The sequence below is a fragment of the Amblyraja radiata genome, chromosome 1 (assembly GCF_010909765.2).
Source record: "Amblyraja radiata isolate CabotCenter1 chromosome 1, sAmbRad1.1.pri, whole genome shotgun sequence".
NCBI lineage: Eukaryota > Metazoa > Chordata > Chondrichthyes > Rajiformes > Rajidae > Amblyraja > Amblyraja radiata.
In genome coordinates this window covers 128351155-128374570 of record NC_045956.1, presented here as the reverse complement: position 1 = coordinate 128374570, position 23416 = coordinate 128351155, and the positions used below count along the sequence as shown (strand labels likewise).

The window sequence follows — 23416 nt, the reverse complement described above, 5'->3', positions numbered from 1 at the left end:
GTGAGAGGGGAAATCATTTCGTACTCACGGTCAGAAAAAAAATGGACCTCAAGTCACAAATAGCGCAAGCTTTAACTGCAGTTTCCTGTTTGAATCGTTAGGGGGCTGCATAACGTTTCGCCAAAAAGAGAATAAATAGATCGCAATTGCCATGTTGTGGAACAACAATCCAAGGTGATCAATCCAGATGCAGGAACTGGAGTTCCGAGGCGTTGAAGCTGAAAATAACTTGCATGAATTTCCATATTTAAAGGTGATTTCCCCCCCTACAGCATGATGGCATGGCCCTTCTTTTATAGGGATGTCTATTTTCAACGCTCTTGTCTGATATATACAACCGTCACCCAAACAACTGTCTACTCTAATATTAGAACCATTGCATTTCTGGCATTTATTGTAAAGGCTCTATTGTAATAAGTCTTTATTAAAAGATTACCACTATATCCTGCAGCTGGTGGAAAACGTCTGTTATCGCTGAGTTATTTCCAGTGAGCCTCGTACACCTATCACAGCTAAAAAGTTGCCTGTTTATCTCCGGGTTAAGGGCGATCGTGAATTACGTCGGATCATGCGTTTTATCTTTTCCTGGAGGAAGCTTTCCTACATACTTCTCTCTCCCAGCCAAAAGTGACCTCATTGAGCAACACGAAGATTCGACTTTCGATGTCACAATCTCTTAAATGAGGATACGAGACCGCCTGCGGCATTTCATAGACACGCGAAGTCTGCTCCAGTAATAGACGTGTAACTTTGCCAGTTCTGAGTACTAAATTAACTGCTTTTCTAATGCCAAGTGACAGAATGCGCGCACCGTATCGGGGTCTTTGGTTTCTACTGGGATTCTCCATGTAATTATTGATTACAACGACGTACTCCACCAAATCAGTCAGATGGCAATGTATTAATAACAAGCTCGGCACCGATTTTCCAAGCCAGCGGTTGAGCCAAAAAATCTTCTCTCTCGTGTGGTGTTTTGAGACTGGGCTTAAGGGGGTTAATTATGATAATATTTTTTCATGTAAACAAACCTCCCATCCGTGGATATGAGGGAAAATATCGATGCTGATGTATATGAATTACACAGATGCTGCCTGGCCCGCTGAGTTACTCCCGCAGTTTGTGTGTTTTTTTGTAAACCTGCATCTGCATTTCTTTATAAATTACTATATATTGTTCCGCTAGGTTTGGAACTGGGTCTTACACGTTGCAATCCATTAGTTGTAATACGTCTAGGGGAGGGGGAGGGGGGGGGGGGGGGGGGGGTTAGAAGCAGATATGACTGATTATATTTGCTATCTATTCGCTATACACATCCCCGGAAAACAAATAGCCTACATTTTTCAATATTTGTTCCATTGTAGCTATATAATGCTTAAAATGACACAAGTAAAATAAATGTCAAGATCAGACAACATGTAGGTGAAGAATAACTGCTAGGGTAATATCGTCCATCCCACACAATCTCTCCATGAACTTAATGTAACCATGTCACCTGCAACCCCACGCGCAGATCTTAAATGTATATTTTATATTTGTGGGTTTTATTGACTGAGATTTTGGCTGGGTAGTTTAGAGAAAGGCGGTGAAATGTCACCTGATAAAGTTCCCGTCCACCTTAACTTTTTTTTTTGATTACTTCCTCCTCCCCCATCCTGCCAAGCACATTACCATGCCATCAGAAGACCGCCCACCAAACAGATCAGCCAAGACCCCTTTCAGCCAAAATATTTAAGAGTGGCTGCATTCACAGTTTGACGTTCATTCAACTCTGCGATCAGACTTGACTGGTGTTCTCAGATCAGTACTTCTCTGCGGCGAAACTGAGTGCAACAATGTTAAGGATGTTAAATAACAGAGTTGCGTCTCACATTTGTTCACTTTTTATCTTCCTCACCATTGGAGACGAGCGAGTGCAAGGTAAGTTAGAAAGAGATTGGGGAAGAACTGCTGTTGTTAGTATTGTAAATACGGCTCTTAGTTTCAACTTTACTTGCTCCTCGTGTATTTTTTTTTACTCGGAAGAGATCCTGAAAAGCCCAACGCTGATCCCTACAACAATAAAGCGTGCTTATCGTTTCTTTCTAGTTAAAGACTGGCGGATCTAAATGCGTTGTGGCAAGTTACCTTTCGAACACGTGTTTCTGTACTTTATTCCTATTTACTGGAACACCGTGGCATTAGGTGCAGCCAGCATTACCTGTGTGAATATTCCATCGGCCCGGTTAGATAAAGAAGTCATGAAATGAGTATGGACCCTTGGACTCATCGTAGTGTAGGTCTTTATTCAATTGGTAAATTCTAAGGAGGTGTAACACAGGCAAAACGCCCATTGATCTGGCATATCAGCCGACACGTAAACTTCCGATGGAGGTGAGTTGTATCGCTGTAACGCAAGATTTAGAAATTAAACTGTTACTTTGGCCCAGTGGAAATTATTGCCATGCGTCTTTTATAATAAGAGCAGATTTATGTTGCTAACAAAATAGCCATAGCGTACCAAGCACACTAAACATATATATATATATACATATATATACACGCGAAAGAGATTTATATCAGGCGCTATCAACTGCGACTAGACTCTCCAGAAGGGGCAGCAGAGTTCAGACATTTTTTAGAGTACAGGAATACAGCAAATGTTTCTATTCCTGAGTGACTTTGTGGATAGAAAAATCACGAGATCTTGATTAACCGATAACTGTCGCTGTGGTTTGCGATGTTCAACATAGATGCTGTCAAGTTGTTAAACACCGAGGGTTTATTTTCTCGTCTAAATGAGGAATAACTCGCCAGAGCATTTCTTGTCGCTTCGGTTCTTTTTGGCTCCGCCGTTTCGGAGAGCTCGAGTAGGCAGTGCTTCTCTTTCAACTCACGCGAATGCAGTCAGTCCTCTGCTGGTGTTGCTTTGGAGCCAGATAACTTTACGAACACGACATTCAAACAAAAAATAATAATCACGAGGCTACTGGTGGGAAATATCGACCACTTCAACCTCTGTGCTTCACACAGTCTGATGCACACAAACACACACACACACACACACGAAGTAAACATTCTTGTAACGTCAGTATAAGGTGCACGTGTTGCGGCTGGATCGGTGCAACTGACACTGATATGACTGTGTGCGTTGCAGCTGGGAACTGCTGGCTACAGCAAGCCAAGAATGGCAAATGCCAGGTCCTCTATATGACCGGAGTCAACCGGGAGGAGTGCTGCAAAAGTGGAAGACTGGGTACTGCGTGGACTGAGGACGACGTCCCATCCAGCACACTTTTTCGATGGATCATCTTTAATGGTGGAGCCCCTAGCTGCACGCCTTGTAAAGGTACACCTTTGTTAGTCTCCGTCAATTCCAAACTATTGCATCAATATGTTGTAAAATCGGATTTTTTTGAACAGCATGCATCACATTTGACATGTACTTGCTTAGCAGTTCTGATACACGCTTCCTATGACATACACTCCTCGTCGGTTGCGATTCGTCAAAGGCCAAAATGCATAAATAGCTTTAGGTAGACAAGTGTAAATGTTACGGTTCTGCGGAGATATTAAGATGGCGACTTTATATCTTATATAAGATGCTGCTTTATAAAATTTTAAACATCAGAAAAAGAACATTAAAACATATTTTTCATTTCGTGATTGTGTGATTAGTTTATATCGCAATTAACTTGTACCCAATTTCAAATGCTTCACTGAAATCCAGCCAACTGCATCTGTATCCGTTTCCTTTCTAGAAACTTGCGATAACGTCGATTGCGGGCCCGGTAAAAGGTGCAAGATGAACAAAAAGAACAAACCTCGATGTGTATGCGCCCCCGACTGCTCTAATGTCACATGGAAAGGCTCGGTGTGTGGGACTGACTGGAAAACCTACAAAGACGAGTGCGTCCTTCTGAAGGCGAGATGCAAGGGACATCCCGAACTGGACGTCCAGTACCAAGGCAAATGCAGAAGTACGTGTGCAATAGGAATGCGCTCAATAGCAACAACTTTCAGGAAGAAGGGAGACGGGAGTTCACTTAAGCTGTCCGAAATAACAATTCGCTGAACTCTAATGCCGGGTCCTCTAGTGAACCAATTTTTCATACATACCTGTATTTAAGTATGTATGTGATTCATTTGTCCGGATAGGGGCAGAGGTAGTTACCGGGATTTCTTTATTGTTCCGCGTTCTTGTCTAGTACATATCTATTACATATTTAGGATCGATGTGTATTTGCTGGAGGCGGCACGTTTTGACCCTTAACCCCCAGCGGATTGCAAACGATTATTTTTAACAGGTGCACATTTCACATTTTTTTAGTGTTTCCTTTCTCTTTCAGAAACCTGCCGGGATATCGTATGCCCAGGCAGCTCGGTGTGTGTGGTAGACCAGACAAACAACGCTTACTGTGTGATGTGTAACTCAAGGATTTGCCCTGAACCTTCAAGTCCCGAGCAGTATCTTTGCGGAAACGATGGGATCACGTACGCCAGCGCCTGCCACATCAGACGGGCCACCTGCTTGATGGGAAGATCCATTGGCGTGGCATACGAAGGGAAATGTATAAGTATGTACTCAAGACTTCGGAAAGTGCAGACCACGTAAATTCACATAGGCTCAAGGCATTTAGTCTTCTTTCTGTCTTTATAATTAGTGTGCTCTGGGCCAAGCGTCAAAATGAAAGGTAGCAGGTATTGGCTATTCAAGTGTTCCTATAAAACACAACAGGCCGCCAACATAGCATAAAGGTCATCCTAACTAATCAGATTATCTTTTCAACTTGAAAAACGAATCCATCAATAACGTGGCGATTTTGCTTTTTATGTGTTAGCTTTTTTTTTAAACTAAATCCAAAATTGCAGTTGCATGAAATCCAAAGATTCTCAACTTTTAATTTCCCACCCTGAAGATTAGTTTTTGAAATATAATTTGACATGGAGGGACATTCCTCATACTATGGCCTTTGTAAAATAGCAAGAGCATTTTGAGGATCTGAACCATTCTAAATGAGGTTTCAAGTCCAAACGTGCCATTAAAAGTTTATGACAAGTATTTCAACCTTAACCCAAATGGTCATTGCCCAGCTATAACAGTGAAAATGCTATCTCAATGTTGACAATGGGTTTTCGTTTGCTCAAATGAATTATTACTTCAAGTGACATGAGTAAATGAGCAAGTTTTTAGATAGTAAGGGAATCGAGGGGCATTGAGTTAGTGCAGTAATGTGGTGCTGACATAAATGATTAGCCATGGATTTATTGTTTGATGAAGGAGATACGAGGAGTGGAGTGGCCTTATTCCTTCAGAAATATTGAAGACTGGAGGGCATAGCTTCAAAGTGAGAGGGAGAAAATTTAAGAGAGTTGTGTGGGGCAGGTTTTTTTACACAGAGACCGATGGATCCTTGGAACATGTTACCAGGGGTGTTGTTTAAGAAGCTTTTAGAAAGGTACATAAAAATGCAGGGAATGGAGGGATATGCATCATGTGCAGGCAAACGAGATGAGTTTATCATCGAATTAGGTTCAGCACATACATCATGGGATTATCTTCATAAGAATTGGATTATGAAAAGTTAATGTGTCATTAATGCTTAATTTAGTAGGCCATTTGTGATAGAGATTCAAGAAACTGGATTCTTGAATAAAATCAAAGTTCTGAAGGAACTAAACGGGTCAGGCAGCATCCATGGGGGCAAGTTGTCTGACCTCTTGAGTTCCTCCATTAGTTCTTTTTATTCAAGCAATTTTTGGTGTGTTCAATAATGTTTGTGGAACAAAGCTGCTTTTTAACGTATATAGGTTCAAAGAGGCTATATACGATATCTTCGGTGTGTTGTACTAATCGGAATAAACTATTGCAGGCGAAGCATAATAACCACCCATCCTGTGTAACTTTCGAGGACAAGGAGATTAACTTTGAGTCAGATATTCTGATGGATGGTGATTGTGAATATTGAATTGGAGCTTGCAAACTTATCAGGTGCATATATAAATATGCATTGAAGACCTTTAATTTGTCAGGCAGATGAATTGAACTTCTAGTGTGAGGAACTTATTGAAGGCTAATAGGACAATTCTTAGTGAAGATAATAATTTGTTCTTACAAACCTGTTTTCTTTCTCTTATCGTTTTAGAAGCAAAATCCTGTGAAGACATAGAATGTGGCTCTGGAAAAAAGTGTTTATGGGACAGGCGGCTCAGCAGGGGTCGATGCGCAGTTTGCAATGTGTGTCAGGGTGGACGTTCGGATGAGCCGGTGTGTGCAACTGATAACACCACCTACCCCAATGAGTGTGCAATGAAAAGTTCAGCCTGTTCCTCTGGCACCCTGCTGGAGATTAAACACACAGGATCATGCAATTGTAAGTAACATTTAGCCCACAAATAAGACTCGTTGTTTCCTCCATAGTTCGCTCAAATGGTTTTCATTCACCAGCCAATGCTCAAGCTCTGTGATGACAAGGACCTATCAAATGCAATCTTGCCACCTATAATCTATGAATTAGTTCAGTTTAGTTCAGTTTAGTTTATTGTCATGTGTACCGAAGTACAGTGAAAAGCTTTTGTTGCGTGCCAACCAGTCAGTGGAAAGACAGTATGCGTGTTTCCCATGTCATTTAAAGGAACAGTGGAGGGAGACTTGCTTTGTTTTGTGGGCGAGGGAGTTAAAAAGGAGTCAAATGATAATTGCATTCTTTACACTCATAGTTAAGAGTTTATCACTTACTGATAACCAGAAGAAATTACCCATCTCTCCAAAAAGGCAACAAAAAAATAGCAGATTGGAGAATGAAACACCTGGACTTGTGAGGTGCATGACTACAGCATTTCAAGCACTAATGTTCCTTCGTGGGGCAGATAAAGGATTCTGGCCAAATAAAACATTTTTTCCTATAACAACTTTTGGTCACCTTTACCCATGCCCCTCCCACCTCACTCACACATGTCAAATGGTTGCAGTTTTGCAGTAGTGAAGCACACCTGTAGAAACCTTCTTTAATATAATAAGTGTTAACTTTTATTGTCTGAGCACTATTGGCATGATTCCCAGAGGGAGGAAACTTTATTCAACACCCATTGATATTGGTATGTCAGTGGATCACATAATATTCCATACGAGATAACCTCATATAATATTAGGACATAATTATACAAATATGCACGAAGAATTGTTATGTTTCTGATTCAATTCTGAATAACTGTTCATGTTATTACCTGGACAACGATGCAATGGGTCCTTCCTGTTCACGTTCAGGGCAAGAAGATGCCGTGAAAGAATAAAATGCCACAATAGTGATAGATTTGGTCATCAATTCCAGTTGAACCCGATGCCTTCCTGTCAGTAACGATCTTCCAAAGCTTCACTGCTGTTGTTTTGGATTTTTAAAGTTATTCACAGAGCTCTTAGGTAGCAGTGGCGAATGCAATGGATGGAAACAGCGTAACAGTTAGACTACAAGAACGCTGCCATAAAGCATGACCATTGAATCTTCACATCCCGCGTCAGTAATGCTGTTATTAAAACATTACTTCATTATTGCAAATGTCACAAATCTCATTCTTATGCCTCATAACAAACAAAACACCTTTGTGGCGGTAAGAAAGATTTGGATACATTCACGGAGATTCTGCGCTGTTGTGATCCTTATTTATACAACAGCTACCGTATATTCTCCCATAGCCATAACTGAAGAAGACGATGATGAAGAAGACGAACAAGAAAATAACACCTTTCCTAAATCTGCATTTCCGATTTGGTAATTTTCTCACCTATTGGAAGAGGAAGGAGTCGGTGTACTTATTTGTAAATAAGTGTATGCTTATTTATTTTGAAGAAGTATACATAGTTGAGTTTAGTAGATTTTTATTTATACTGTCATGTTTATAATTTATACATAAAATAGGTCAACCTGATTTGGAAATATATTCGTCAAGAGAACAGTGTTATCGTTAATTTATTGTGACGTATGATGCTTGTAAAGTATACTTTCCCTGCAGATTGTAAATTGCATTTTGATGGCTGTAAATGTAGCTGGTCATTTTCCTTTTGTACTACAGATTTTGGTTATAATATCTGCATGTTTTACTTTTTATATTTATTTATTGGAATATGTTACACATTTATGTAAATAAAGCTTCAGATATTGTTTACAGCGTGCCATGTAACTGATCAAATTTGCTGTGTCTGGAACTTGCTGTCAATGGGAGATTTTCTGCAGCTGTAAGGTGACAGGGTCATTTTATGGCTCTGCGATCAGATTGACTTTTTCTGGTTTGTTGCTGCAAAGGTTTTGACAAATGCAAACAGTTCAGGTTTTTCATTTTGCTTAAAAATTATGTTGCAGATACAATTTTATATTTTCGAACATGACAGATTTAAATTCATCCAAATATATAGTTTTGTACTTTTTCTATCATGTAAATGTGCATTGTAAATAAAAAAGTAATAACATGGATCTGTAAATACAATACAATTAAACAATAAAATGTCATAAGAATTTTCATGTTGTCATTTCCCTATGTTAATCCCCAGCCTCCCCACTAGAAGTAAAGGCCTCATATGAAATTGAACAATGTTGGTGTTTTATATTTTGTACCAATTTATATGAAGAAAGACTGGACAGACTCGGCTTGTACTCACTAGAATTTAGAAGATTGAGGGGGGATCTTATAGAAACTTACAAAATTCTTAAGGGGTTGGACAGGCTAGATGCAGGAAGATTGTTCCCGATGTTGGGGAAGTCCAGAACAAGGGGTCACAGTTTAAGGATAAGGGGGAAATCTTTTAGGACCGAGATGAGGAAAACATTTTTCACACAGAGAATGCTGAATCTCTGGAATTCTCTGCCACAGAAGGTAGTTGAGGCCAGTTCATTGGCTATATTTAAGAGGGAGCTAGATGTGGCCCTTGTGGCTAAAGGGATCGGGGGTTATGGAGAGAAGGCAGGTACGGGATACTGAGTTGGATGATCAGCCATGATCATATTGAATGACGGTGCAGTCTCGAAGGGCTGAATGGCCTACTCCTGCACCTATTTTCTATGTTTCTATGTTTCTATATGTTATGTGATATCTCACACATAAAATATAGGTAAGAAAGATACTGCAGCATATCCCACTATCAGAAATCTGGAGTTCTTATTTTTAAATGTATTTTAGACATCATAATAACTTTAGGATTTTGCAATGTTTAATTTGTTTTTTCAAAGACAATTGCCCCACAGCATGCAGGTAGAAGATACATATTTTACATGTGTGACTGGGTCACATGGTTTTGGACAGAGCAAATTTGCAATTGGTGACTCTTTCTTACAATATATGTTCATACTGCTGAAATACCCATAACTATAGTTCCATCATATTAATAATAAATTCTTAACAAAGAATCCCCCAAAAAACAAAGGTACCACATGAAATATTGTGGCACAACTTGCATGTGGAGAATTTAATAGTTGATTATAATAATTGAATAGTCATGTACAAATACGTCAGGATGTTTTACAGTAATCAAAATATACGGTAAATATATTGATTTATTCTGTAACTTCCTTTAGTTCTCTATAAATAAAACTGACAGTTTCACACACATTTACATAAAATATGTAGTCTTAAAACAGGGCATTTAATCTTCTTGCCTATGGCATGTACTGCCTAAAGTTGTAGGTCAACTTGTTCTATTTGATCTTGTTTGTGCACGTCGGGTTGGTTGCATCAGTCGAAACAGGGTGGGCCACGTGAAGGTTACAATCTTCCACCCAAGGGCATATAATGCAATTAGCCAATACCAATGTATACATAGCTGGGGTATCAGTCTTTTGTCAGATGCATGAAATAAATTCACTTCATAATTAAGAACTAAATAAAGGGATATGATTGTCAAATAAACAGAGGACATCAGAGGGGAAAGAAAATGTGAAAACAGCAATTTATAAATACTTTACAAGATAGTTTTGGCTTAATACCAGAAATCGTTGAGGTAAATCTCTTGTTGAAATGTGTGGCAGAATATCCTAGCCAATAATCAACAATGAGCGCATGTCCAACATCAGGAGATTGAGAATGAATATGATTCCACATTCCAAAATTTGCAAAATGTACGTAGAAAACATATTCATTGTAAAAAAGCACTTTACTTTTTTTTAAAAACACCTTGTAGGAGCTTTATCAAACTCTAATGAGACTCTCTATAAGGTGCTGGTCAGGCCACATTTGGAATATTGTGAGACATTTTTAGGCACCATACCTGAGAAAGGATGTGCTGGCTCTGGAGAGGGTCCAGTGGAGGTTTACACGAATGAACCCAGGAATGAGTAGGTTAACAAATGATGAGTCTTTGACGGTACTGGGCCTGTACTCGCTGGGGAGTTTAGAAGAATGAGGGGGGACCTAATTGAAACGTACAGAATGGTGAAAGGCTTGGATAGAGTGGATGTGGGGAGGATGTTTCCACTAGTGGGAGAGTCTAGAACTAGAGATCATAGCGTTAGAATTAAAGGACATTATTTTAGGAAGGAGATGAGGAGGAATCTATTTAATCAGAGGGTGGTGAATCTGGAATTCTTTGCTGCAGAAGGCTGTGGTGGCCAAATCAGTGGATATATTTAAGGCAGAGATTGATAGATTCTTGATTAGTATGGGTGCCAGAGATTATGGGGAGAAGACAGGAGAATGGAGTTAGGAGGGAGAAATAGATCAAACATGATTGAATGGTGGAGTAGACTCGGGCTTTATGGCCTAATTCTGCTCATATCACATGATCTTATGATGATCTAATGCCCCCATTAAGATTAATGGTGATGATAAGGTTTGAAGACAGGTAGGTTTTAAAGAACATTTTAAAAGACAATGCAAATACAAAAGTTAAGTGATATGAAATCGGGGTACTGGTGGAACGATTTAAATTGATGATGTGCAAGGTGAGAGAATTGAGTGCAGGGTCGGAGGAGATCATAAATGTATATTATGTTACAAAGGTGCAGCCATGTGGAGGAAGTAGGATTGGACCGGATAAAGATCTGTTTCCTTATACACATGTGCTGTCCAGCATGCATGCTGTGTATTTCGTCTTGGTCAAGTTTATTGTCTTATGTATAACTACGGTGAGGTACAGGTACAATAAAAATCTTGTTTTGTAGCAGCATCATACGTACATAGACAATGCACCAAACAGAAATATACATCAATCATACAAGCAGTGAAAAAGAAAACGAGTGTGCAAAAAACAGGACAGTGCAAAAATAGAACTAGAAAATAAGTCCATGATAGTGCATGAGGTAGCCGCTAGTATTCTGTGACTGAGGTGGGACTAGGTTAGTGCAGATCGGTTCAACAACCTGGTGGTTGTAGGAAAGTAGCTGTTCCTGAACCAGGTGGTGCGGGACTTGAGACTTCTGACAATCCTAGCTGATGGTAGCAACGAGAAAAGGAATGGCTCAGATGATGGAGATTCTTACTAATAGATGCAGCCATTTTGAAGCATCTCTTATAGATGGTTTCAATGGTGGGTGGGTTGTGCCTGTGATGGGCTGGGCTGAATCCTCCACTCTCTGCGGCCTCTTGCCTTCCTGTGGAATGGAATTGCCGTGCCATACCACGATACGTCTGGTCTGGATACTTTCTGCAGCGCTTCTGTGAAAGTCTTTAAACTTTAGAGATACTGTGTGGAAACAAGCTCTTTGGCCCACCCAGTCTGCACCGACCAGCGATCACCCCGTTATCTAACCTTGGCACACAAGGGACAATTTTATAACTTACCAAAGTCAATTAACTACAAACCTGTACATCTTTGGAGTGTGGGAAGAAACCAGAGGACCTGAAGAAAACCCACGCATTCACAGGGAGAACATACAAACTCCATACAGACAGCACCCATAGTCAGGATCTAACCCGGGTCTCTTGCGCCATTGTGCCGCCCTAGCTTGTTAAGAGCATTCAGTGACATGTTGAATCTCTTTAAACTTGAAAGTAGAAGACCTGGCATGCCTTTGTCATGACTTCCAGTATTTAATGTTTTTTATCAGTAATCGAGTGTCTGGTCACTTTTATGGTGATAGTGACATTTTGATTTATGCACATTGGCTGCCCTCATTTGTACGTCCAACTGACTGCACTCCATAAGTACTGGATTTTAGGAGGAGACAGAAAGATGTAGTGTGGGGTTGGGGTACTATAAGGTTGGAGGCTGTGGAGGGGACGTGGTTGGAAGTGATAAGATTTGTGACAGTTTGGGAGATGGTGGCCTGGTATTGGTTAATGTATGGGGTCATGCTCAAGGATTAGCTATGAGGACGAGTCAGGGAGCTGACAACTGAAGGAGCGTCTCGACCCAAAACATAGTCAGTCCATTTCCTTCCATGGATGCTGCCTGACTCGCTAAGTCCTGAGCTCTTCCAATGCTTTTTTTTCGAGATAGAAATTGACCCTTTGGCCCACCGAGTCCATGCCGACCCATTCACACTAGTTCTATGTCATCCCATTTCTGTGCCCACTCTCTACTTACTATGGGAAATTACAGAGGCCAATTAACCTGCAAACTATAAATAGATCAATCAACTATGTATAAATGTGTTTTCCACATTCTAAAAACAGTTAGTGGACCAAGACTTCACATTGGGGGCAAGAGACTGGAGATGTTGGAGTCTTGAGCATAAAACCGTGCTGGAGGAACTCAGCATGTCAGTCAGCATATGTGGAGGGAAATAGATAAATGTTGTTTCCTCCTCCAAGTTATCTCCTTCTTAACTGTATCCACCTATCACTTGGCACCTCTTGCCCCACTCCTTCCCCTCACTATTTTCTACCAGCTTTCTCTCCTTCTCTCCTCCATCATTCTGAATAAGGGTCCTGACTCAAAACGTCCTTTGTTCATTTCCCTCCATGGATGCTGCCTGGCCTGCTGAGCATCAGCAGTTCCTTGTATCGAACCTCTTGCAGTTTGTCTTTCATAAGACCATATTATAACTTTAAAACAGAGCACTGTGGTGTTTTGGCAGTCTGAAGAACGACAACTGGGGTTTCCAACAAATCTTTATTCACAAGTTCGATTGCCAGTATACAGGTTCTTTAGATACGTCTGCCCACAACGTGGTCAGCGCTGAACTAACTCGCGCAAGCAAAAACCGCGCTAAACAAGCAGCCCATCCCGAGTCACGTGACCGCAGCTTCCGAACGCCGGGTTCGATCTCTGCATATGCCAGCAGGCGCCGCTACATGGCCCCCCCCCCCCCCAGAATCCGCAGTATGGAAATGCACGGGTAAATGGAAGGTTCGACCGGAACGCGTAGTCCGAGGTCGCGGGGCGAGCGTAACTGTAGGGACCGGCAGAACAGGACCGGAGGGGCGCGAAAAACGTGAACGAGGGACGGGTGTAACAACGGGGACCGGAGAAACATGACCGGGGGTAACAGGTGCAGAGGGCGGCAAAACGGCTGGTGGACGTCCTCTACGCCATGGAGTAGCCACTGTCACTGGGCTATCCTCGTCGATGTGTGCTGGCTTAAGGCGGCTCATGGAGACGAACTCCTTTCTGCCACCCATGTCCAACGTGAACGTCGAGACACCAGTATTGAGCACCTTGTACGGACCCTTGTACACCCGCTGTAACGGCGAGCGATGAGCATCTCTACGGAGAAAAAGAGAAGCACAATCCCGTAACGTAGTAGGCACATGCACCGAAGACGAACCATGCCGGGAAATGGGAACCGGGACCAAAGTGCGTGCCCGCTCGCGAAGGTCCACTAACAACGCTCAAGCCGTGATCCCTTGGTCCTGGGGGACAGGCAAGAAATCCCGGGAACTCGCAAAACCGAGCCATAAACCAGCTCGGCCGAGGAGTCTTTGAGGTCCTCCTTCTGATGCCTAGGAGGACCCAAGGTAACTGGTCGACCCAATCTGGGCCGGTGAGTCGAGCTTTCAACGCCGACTTGAGGTGCCTGTGGAAACGCTCAACCATGTTGCACTCTGGGTGATAAGCGGTAGTCTGATGCAGCTTCGCACCATACAGCTGCGCCATACCACACCACAGGGAGGACGTGAACTGGGCCCCACGATCGGTAGTAATATCTGAGGGGACCTCGAAACGAGCGATCCAATTGGAGACAATGGCCCTCGCGCATGCTTGAGCAGAGGTATCCATTAACGGAATTGCCTCTGCCCACCTGGTAAACCTGTCCACGATGATCAGTAAGTGAGTAGCCCCGCGCGAACACGGCAAGGAACTTACCAGGTCGACATGGATGTGCAGGAACCTGCCGTCCGGGACGGCGAAATCCTAGACCGGCGGATGTACATGTCTCTGTACCTTGGAGGTCTGGCATGGGATGCAGGAATGAGCCCATGCTGCGACCTGCTTCCTTAACCCATGCCAGACGAACTTCGCCGCGACCAAGGCAGAGGTGGCTCGAATGGATGGTTGCGCTAGGCTGTGGGTAGTGTCAAAAATCCGACGCCGCCAAGTGACTGGGACAATGGACGGGCTTTGCCCGTGGAGATATCGCAAAGGACTTGCATGCCGGCGGCGCCACAGGGCACCTTAACCAGCTTGAGCCCTGATTCAGCATTGTGGTAAACCTCCATACCGGCATCTGCCTGTTGGGCAGCGGCCTACTCCTCATAATCAATCCAATACGATACAATACAATACAATACGGTTTATTTGTCACATTGCACATAAAGTGCAAGTGAAATGAATATGTCAGCAGCGGTACAATTATAAAGAACACACACAAAAACACAATAAAAATTTAACATAAACATCCACCACAGCATTCATCACTGTGGTGGAAGGCACACAATTTGGCCAGTCTTATCAACGCCTAGGCTAAGCGCTGAGACTTCGGGCAGCGCTGGATGGGATAACGCGTCAGCCACAACATTCAGCTTCCCTGCCACATGCCGAATATCGGACGTGAATTTCGAAATGTAGGTGAGGTGCCTTTGCTGTCTGACGGGACGAATCGGTTGTTCAAGTTAACCATCCCGATAAACTCCTGACCCTTGACCGATAGGGGCCTCGGGAAGCGACGGATAGCGTCAACTTTCTCGGGCAGTGGCTGCTATGACCCAAGAAAGAAATGGAGCGCAATCTGAACTGGCACTTCGCAGGGTTGAGCACCAACCCATCTTTGCACAGCGTTCTAGCTTTCGTTGCGCAACGTAGGCGGAGGTGCTTGACATGCTCCGCCTGTGAGCTGCTGGCCACCAGGATATCATCCAGGTAGATGAAAATGAATGGCAAACCCCGACCAACCTGATCCATTAGCCTTTAGAACGCCATAGCAGCGTTCTTCAAGGCAAAAGGCATTCTGAGCCATTCGAAAAAGCCGAAAGGTTTAATGGTGGCCGTTTTAGGGACGTCGTCGGGGTGGACCCGGATTTGATTATACCCACGAATAAGGTCAACGTTCGAGAAGAAGGTCGCACCTTCCAGGTGGACCGAGAAATCCTGGATGTTCGGGACTGGGTACCGATCGGCTGTGGTTACCGTGCAACCCTCGGACGCTTTGGGTACCATGTGTAACGGGGAAGCCCAGGGGCTATTCGACTGCCGGATGATCCCTATGTCCTTCATAAGTTGGAACTCATCTCGTGCGATGCACAGTTTATTGGGCGGGAGACGGCTCGCGCGGGCGTGTACCAGTGGGCCCTAGGTGGGAATGTGGTGGACCACGCCATGTTGGGACGTGGCCCAGTCGAACTGGGGCATGAGAAACCCTGGGAAGTCGGCGAACAGGGCTGCGAAAGGTTGCTGGACCTGAGCTACCTCGTCGAATTGCTGTAGGGGCGTTGACGGGTTGCGCAGCTTGGCAGTGCATGGGTCTGACACAGGGACCATGCGTCCACCTCGCACATCGACTAACATGGAGAACGCGCGCAAGATATTGGCCCCCAGGATTGGTTGGGCGATGTCAGCAACAATAAACTTCCACCTGTACTGGCGGGAGTCTAAATTTATGTTCGCGGTCCGCGTACCGTAAGTGCGAATATCGCTCCCGTTAACAGCCGAGAGGGCGGGTCCTAACTTACCGGCACCAATATCTTGGGTGCTTGGAGGCAGGATACTGGCATGGGCACCAGAGTCCACCAGGAAACGGTGGCCGGAATGGCGATCGCGAAAGTAGAGGCGTTCGTTTGGGCCGATCGCGTTCGTCTCTATGGACGATCGGCTGGGGCGTTTCCCATATACGAGCAGGGGCTCCGACATCTTCGGGCTTCGGGTCCATATCGTTGGTGGTAGTAGCACCATCTGCGTTTACTGTAGAACACTGGCCGCGGCGATTCTTCTTCGGCGCTGGGCTGGGCTTCCTCTTCCTCCCCGCGATGTCGGCTCGGCTGCACCCGTTGTGTGACCAGGGGGCGGGCGAAAGCAAAAACGTCCCACCGTCTGTGCACCCACAGTTCATCAGCTCTCTACGCGAGTTGTTGCGGGTCGCTGAAATCAGCTCCGGCGAGCATTAGCTGGACTTCGTCGGGCATCTGCTCCAGGAACGCCTGTTCGAAAAGCAGACAAGGGGCAGTGCCCATCCATCAGGGCTAACATCTTCACCATGATGGTTGATGGGCGCCGGTCGCCGACACAGACCATGTGCAGCAGCCTCGCTGCCCTTTCTCTGCGGCTGAGACCATAAGCGTGGAACAACAGGGCCTTCAACCCTTCGTATTTGCCAATGGACGGCGGGTCCCTGATGTAGGGCAACAACCTCGAGGCACCGTCCTGTGGCAAAGCCCCCACCACATGGAAATACATTGCGTCGTCCGTCACGATGCGATGTAGGTGGAACTGTGCCTCAACATGGGCGAACCACACCTGAGGTTGATCAGGCCAAAAGGCTGGCAGTTTAAAGGCCAGTGCGCCCTGCCTCGTGCTGGCTGATTCTGCGGGAACACTCTCTTCCTGCATAATTCTTCGTCTAACGACGGCTAGACAGGTCGGGGTCACCAATTTGCCGGTCTGAAGAATGACAACTGTGGTTTCCAACAGATCCTTATTCAAAAGTTTGATTTCCAGTATACAGGTTCTTTAGATACATCTGCCCACAACGGTGGTCAGCGCTGAACTAACGCGCGCAAGCAAAAACTGCGCGAAACAAGCGGCCCCTCCCGAGTCACGTGACCGTGGCTTCCGAACGCCGGGTTCGATTTCTGCGTATGCCAGCAGGCGCCGCTACAGAGTATTTATTTAAATAACTGTGCTACCAAATTATGCTATGTTAAAAATATTGAATACTTAGGAACATAGTCAGAGTCCAAGGAATAGCTACGCAATGGCAAGGACTTGATTTATTTTGAAGATAGATCCAAATGCCTGAGTAACTCAACGATTCAGGCAGCATCTCTAGAGAAAAGGAATAGGTGATGTTTCAGGTCGAGACCCTGTCTTCAAACTGAGAGTCAAGGGAGTGGGAAACGAGAGATCTAGAAGGGATATAGAACAAATGGATCAAAGATCAGACTTTACTTAGGTATGTTACAAAACTTACCTTCAGCGGCGCAGCAGTTCTGCCGCTGCCCGTGTGCGCGACTTTGGCGCCTTTGAGAGGGGGGCGGGTTTAAAATGCGGGTTTAAAATGCGATTTTTCTGCAACCTATTCAAATCGATCTCTGTTAGGCTGTTTAGTTGCTAAAGAAAAATCGCTTCGACTGCCGTTTTAGTAAGTTTATTAAAATTAGCGCTGGATCATTTAATTGTTAGAGTAAATTAAAAATCATCTTCTAAAGCCGTGAACGCCGACAACGGGACAGATCTCATGTAGGGGACAAGGCAAGGTAGGCTGTTTATTTTTACATAAAAAAGTACTTCTTAAGATGCCTTTAATCAAAATGTTAAGTTGCGAGAAGGTGACTTGGGGCCCATCCGAACCGACAGTATTTTTCATGCCGACATGGGCTTCAAAATCACTGCAACCGCAACGTTCCAAACCAGCGCGTTCCACAAAATCCCACTCGCAAGATGATTTAAATGGCCATTCATTTACAGCAATTAAACACTAAATTCCTTTCATTTGGCCTATAAATTTATGACAATGAGATTTTAAAATTTTGTTATATTGTGAATTCTTGTGTGAATGTTATTTGGACATCTAGGCTATTTAAAAATGTAAATCTTTTCTTAAGAAATGGATAGATGTTTAGGTCTAGTAATTGAATTTTGGAATTAGCTACAATTGGGTAACTAACTAATTATATGCTTTAATTTCAGGTCATCTAAGTAAGATTGTTTAATATTTGTTTCAGAATGCTTCAATCTATAATAACTGAAAATTTCTTTCAGTTCTCTTAATTTTTAATAAAGTTATGTCCATTTGACTGTCCTTGATCACAGCTTTTGTGTTAAGTCAATGGAAAAGCAATAGGGAGCAAGATGCTAATTTCCGAGTATGAAAATGGCCATAACTTTTTTAATACTGAAGATATGAAAGTGAATTAGGTGTCAAATTAAACTACATTTTATGCTTTATCTGATGGGATAAATTTCAGACTTGATTTTTTAAATCTCAAAATGTTGTAACATTGCTACTTTACTGGCGTTATCTTGTGCTAAACGTCATTCATGCCATACCATGTCTCTGTACACTGTGAATGGATCAAAAGTGATCATGTGATGTCTTTCCGCTGACTGGTTAGCAAGCAACAAAAGCTTTTCGCTGTACCTCAATACTTAAGGAAGTAGCTCCAGAAATAGTGGATGCATTAGTAATAATCTTTCAAAACTCTTTAGATTCTGGAGTAGTTCCTGAGGATTGGCGGGTAGCAAACGTAACCCCACTTTTTAAGAAGGGAGGGAGAGAGAAAACGGGGAATTACAGACCAGTTAGGTTAACATCGGTAGTGGGGAAACTGCTAGAGTCAGTTATTAAAGATGGGATAGCAGCACATTTGGTAAGTGGTGAAATCATTGGACAAAGTCAGCATGGATTTACGAAAGGTAAATCATGTCTGACGAATCTTATAGAATTTTTCGAGGATGTAACTAGTAGCGTGGATAGGGGAGAACCAGTGGATGTGGTGTATCTATACTTCCAGAAGGCTTTCGACAAGGTCCCACATGAGAGATTACTATACAAACTTAAAGCACATGGCATTGGGGGTTCAGTATTGATGTGGATAGAGAACTGGCTGGCAAACAGGAAGCAAAGAGTAGGAGTAAACGGGTCCTTTTCACAATGGCGGGCAGTGACTAGTGGGGTACCGCAAGGCTCAGTGCTGGGACCCCAGCTATTTACAATATATATTAATGATCTGGACGAGGGAATTGAAGGCAATATCTCCAAGTTTGCGGATGACACTAAGCTGGGGGGCAGTGTTAGCTGTGAGGAGGATGCTAGGAGACTGCAAGGTGACTTGGATAGGCTGGGTGAGTGGGCAAATGTTTGGCAGATGCAGTATAATGTGGATAAATGTGAGGTTATCCATTTTGGTGGCAAAAACAGGAAAGCAGACTTATTATCTAAATGGTGGCCGATTAGGAAAAGGGGAGATGCAGCGAGACCTGGGTGTCATGGTACACCAGTCATTGAAAGTAGGCATGCAGGTGCAGCAGGCAGTGAAGAAAGCGAATGGTATGTTAGCTTTCATAGCAAAAGGATTTGAGTATAGGAGCAGGGAGGTTCTACTGCAGTTGTACAGGGTCTTGGTGAAACCACACCTGGAGTATTGCGTACAGTTTTGGTCTACAAATCTGAGGAAGGACATTATTGCCATAGAGGGAGTGCAGAGAAGGTTCACCAGACTGATTCCTGGGATGTCAGGACTGTCTTATGAAGAAAGACTGGATAGACTTGGTTTATACTCTCTAGAATTTAGGAGATTGAGAGGGGATCTTATAGAAACTTACAAAATTCTTAAGGGGTTGGACAGGCTAGATGCAGGAAGATTGTTCCCGATGTTGGGGAAGTCCAGGACAAGGGGTCACACCTTAAGGATAAAGGGGAAATCCTTTAAAACCGAGATGAGAAAAACTTTTTTCACACAGAGAGTGGTGAATCTCTGGAACTCTCTGCCACAGAGGGTAGTTGAGGCCAGTTCATTGGCTATATTTAAGAGGGAGTTAGATGTGGCCCTTGTGGCTAAGGGGATCAGAGGGTATGGAGAGAAGGCAGGTACAGGATACTGAGTTGGATGATCAGCCATGATCATATTGAATGGCGGTGCAGGCTCGAAGGGCCGAATGGCCTACTCCTGCATCTAATTTCTATGTTTCTATAAGATGGACTCAAAAAGTTGGAGTAACTCAGCGGGTCAGACAGCATCTCTGAGGAAAAGGAATAGGTGACGATTCGGGTCAAGACCGTTCTTCAGACTGCTGACAATAAACTGAACTAAACTAAACTGAAATGCAAAAAGTAAGATGATCAAGGAGAGGTAGAGCCCACAATGGTCCACAGCAAAGAGATGTTGTGTGACCCGCTGCGTTACTCCAGCTGTTTTGTGACTATCCAGCATAGTGCAGCAGCATAGCATAGTCTGGCTATCCAGTGTAAACCAGCATCTGCAGTTCCTGCCTGCACATTTATTTCGAGATGCGGTCGCGTTTGTGTGAGGTCACCTCCATGGACGGCAGGAGGCTGGCGCTCGCCGTCGAGCTGAGCATGGCCGCCTCAATGTCAGTGCGGGCTCGAGCTCGAGCTCTGCCGTTGGCGTTGTCGTTGCTGCGGGTTCAGGCGCGATGTCCGCCCGGCCTCACCAGGTAAAGCCGCCTCCCTCCCCTCACACCATCCACCCCACTTCCCAAACCTGCACTGCGGCCCCGTCCACCCTCCACCCACCCACCCGCTCGGGGCCGGGGCCGGGGCCGCAGCCGCAGCCGCAGCCCTTGGTCAGTGAGTCTTGGTTGACGTTTGGACACAAGTGCTGGAGAAACCCAGCGGGTGCAGCAGCAACATCAGCAGCAGCAGCAGCAACAGCAGCAACATCAGCAGCAGCATCAGCAGCAGCAGCAGCAACAGCAGCAACATCAGCAGCAGCAACAACAGCAGCAACAACATCTATGGAGCGAAGGTAAAAGGTGACGTTGGAAAAACATTGCCTGCTTCCCTCGCTCCACTGATGCTGCTGCTGATGCTTCACCCGCTGGGTTTCTCCAGCACTTTTGTCCACCTTCGATTTCCCAGCATTTCCTTCTTCAACACGTTGATGTGTTAAAGTCGTCTCCACTTTAATGCCTGTAGGTCAAGTCGCTTCGGTAAAGGCAGTCCAGTCCAGTCCACCTGGCGCTGCTCTAGGCCCTATAAGGCCGAACACATAACTCTGAACTTTACCTATTAAGTTATTTTTATTTTTTAAACACGGCACTACTACTTAGGTTATCTACATGTGTTATTAACTATGGATCAATAAACTCTATTTGGGCATTGCACATTTATATTTTTACCGTTTGGAGTGATATTGACCAAACGCAGGCAGGTGGGACTAAAGTAGATGGGACATTGTGGGCAAGTTGGGCCGGATGGCCTGTTTCCACATTGTATTACTCTATGACTCTAAGACACTTCATTTTCTTCGACAAATAACAAGCATTAAATGTGGATAGTGGCCATCACCTGCCCAACTCATCTACTGCTAAAACTCATTTTCTTTGAAATGTCTTGTTTAGATTGCTTGATCAGGAGTATCATGGTAAAATACTTGAATTGGGGTATCTAGAGACTGGTGCAGCTGGTAGAGCTGCTGTCTCCCAGCGTCAGACCTAGGCTCGATTTTGACCTCTGCAACCCGTGTTGATTTTGCATGTTTTGCTCTGTGACTCTTTCCGCCTACCAAAGATGTGTGCGTTTGTAGGTTATTTGGATTAAATAAATTGTCCTTAGTATGTAAGAAGAGACAGGAAATTGGGATGAACATATAACTGGTATGAATGGGTGATCAATCAATGATAGTTGTGAACTTGGGCCTGAAGGCTTGTTTTCATGCTGTATCTTAAATTAATCAATCCATTTAAATCAATCTCAGACACTGTTTTAAGCAAATAAGGTAAAATGATGGTCAACAAGTAATGTTTTATCAGCGTTTTGTGTCCACCTTTGATTGAAACCAGCATCTGCAGTTCTTTCCTACGCATTGTATGGTACAGTGTGAGATTATTTGATTTAGGGAAAAAGAAACAATTTATTACTTCAATGATGCAAGGTCATTTGATAGGCATTCCTTCCCATTTCTCTGTCTATTTTAAAGAAAGACATAGTTGATTGTTATATCATGTAATTATCATACATGAAACATCATTATTGCAAGGGGTTGGAGTAAAAGAGAAAGGAAGTCTTGCTGTATTGTTCACCTGATTGATTCTTGGGAGAAGGGCATATTATCAGTGGAAATATTAGGAAATGAAGTCTACACTTGCTAAAGTTTAGAAGTAGGAAGCAAACTACTTCAAGCTTCAGATTTTAAATGACCTTGACAGAGTGGATTTTATGAGGATGGCTTTCTTTGTGAAGAAATTGAGAATCTGGGGATATAGAAGCAGGAATAACCTTACCTTGAGATGTGTGTAATTTCTTGCTCAATAGTTGTGACTGAAATTCTCTACCTCATTGACTTATTGGTAAGGCTTCAATATATTGAAGGCTGTAATAAAAGTTTAGACCAAAGCAGACTAAGTACAATGGGGATTGGACAAGTGAGTGAAGTTGAGGAGAGACGGGATCAGTCAAGATCTTAATGAAAGAGCAAGCAGCAGAAACTTCAAAACTAATTCCTGTTCTAACAGACTTGCCATTTTGTGCACTCTGTGGATGTGAGCATGGATGTGTACAAATACATGATAAAAGGAATAATGTTTTGTGCACAATAAAGTCTAGTAAAGTCCAATTAAAGATAGTACAATGGTCTTCAATGAGGTAGATAGTAGCTCAGGACCACTACTAGTTGTGGTAGAGTGCTTCAGTTGCCTGATAACAACTGGAAAGAAACTCTCTGAATCTGGAGATATGCGTTTTCACACTTCCGTGCCATGCCTGATGGGAGAAGGGAGACTTGTCCTTGATTATGTTGGTGGCCTGGCGAGGCAGCATAAAGTGTAGATGAGTCAATGCAAAGGTGGTTGGATTGCGTGATGTTCTGGGTTGCGTCCACAATTCCCTGCAATTTCTTGCAGTCTGTTCTCAAACCATGCTGTGATGCATCCCGACAAAATGCTTTCTATGGTGTATCTGTCAAAATTTAGTGAGAGTTGTTGGGGACATGCCAAACTTCCTAAGCCTAAAACATCTTCAACAATGAAGCCCAAAACACTGTTTGAAACATGCTTTTTTAATTCTGGCATCATGTGATGCCACTTAACTGTCTGGCTCGCATTCGGCTCACTGTTTTGACTATGATTTTGACTAATTACCCAATTAACTAATTTCTGTAGCATACTGTCTATGTCTTGCAATGTTAAAATTGGTATATGGATGTCAATGGTTGAAGTGTGTGGTGTATAATTATCGAAAAC

The 23416-nt window shown here is 43.6% G+C and overlaps 2 protein-coding genes across 3 annotated transcripts in view; both read left to right on the top strand.

Annotated features, from left to right (window-relative positions):
• Positions 1-1698: 1698 nt before the first annotated feature.
• fst (follistatin) lies at positions 1699-8556 on the top strand. 2 transcript variants are annotated; one of them, XM_033030833.1, is made up of 6 exons: positions 1706-1917; positions 3134-3325; positions 3738-3956; positions 4326-4553; positions 6123-6350; positions 7670-8556. In XM_033030833.1, the coding sequence occupies exons 1-6, from the start codon at positions 1833-1835 to the stop codon at positions 7747-7749; spliced, it is 1032 nt and encodes a 343-aa protein (XP_032886724.1). In that variant the 5' UTR covers positions 1706-1832; the 3' UTR covers positions 7750-8556. The 2 variants fall into 2 exon arrangements, with proteins under 2 accessions (XP_032886734.1, XP_032886724.1); XM_033030843.1 differs by lacking the exon at positions 3134-3325 and having other exon boundaries at positions 1699-1917.
• An 11933-nt stretch (positions 8557-20489) lies between these two features.
• Positions 20490-23416, top strand: part of ndufs4 (NADH:ubiquinone oxidoreductase subunit S4) — a 118118-nt gene continuing 115191 nt past the window's right edge. Inside the window, exon 1 of the mRNA XM_033030819.1 lies at positions 20490-20671. Coding sequence (XP_032886710.1) covers positions 20505-20671 — 167 coding nt within the window. The 5' untranslated portion in view covers positions 20490-20504. The remainder of the gene's footprint in view (positions 20672-23416) is intronic.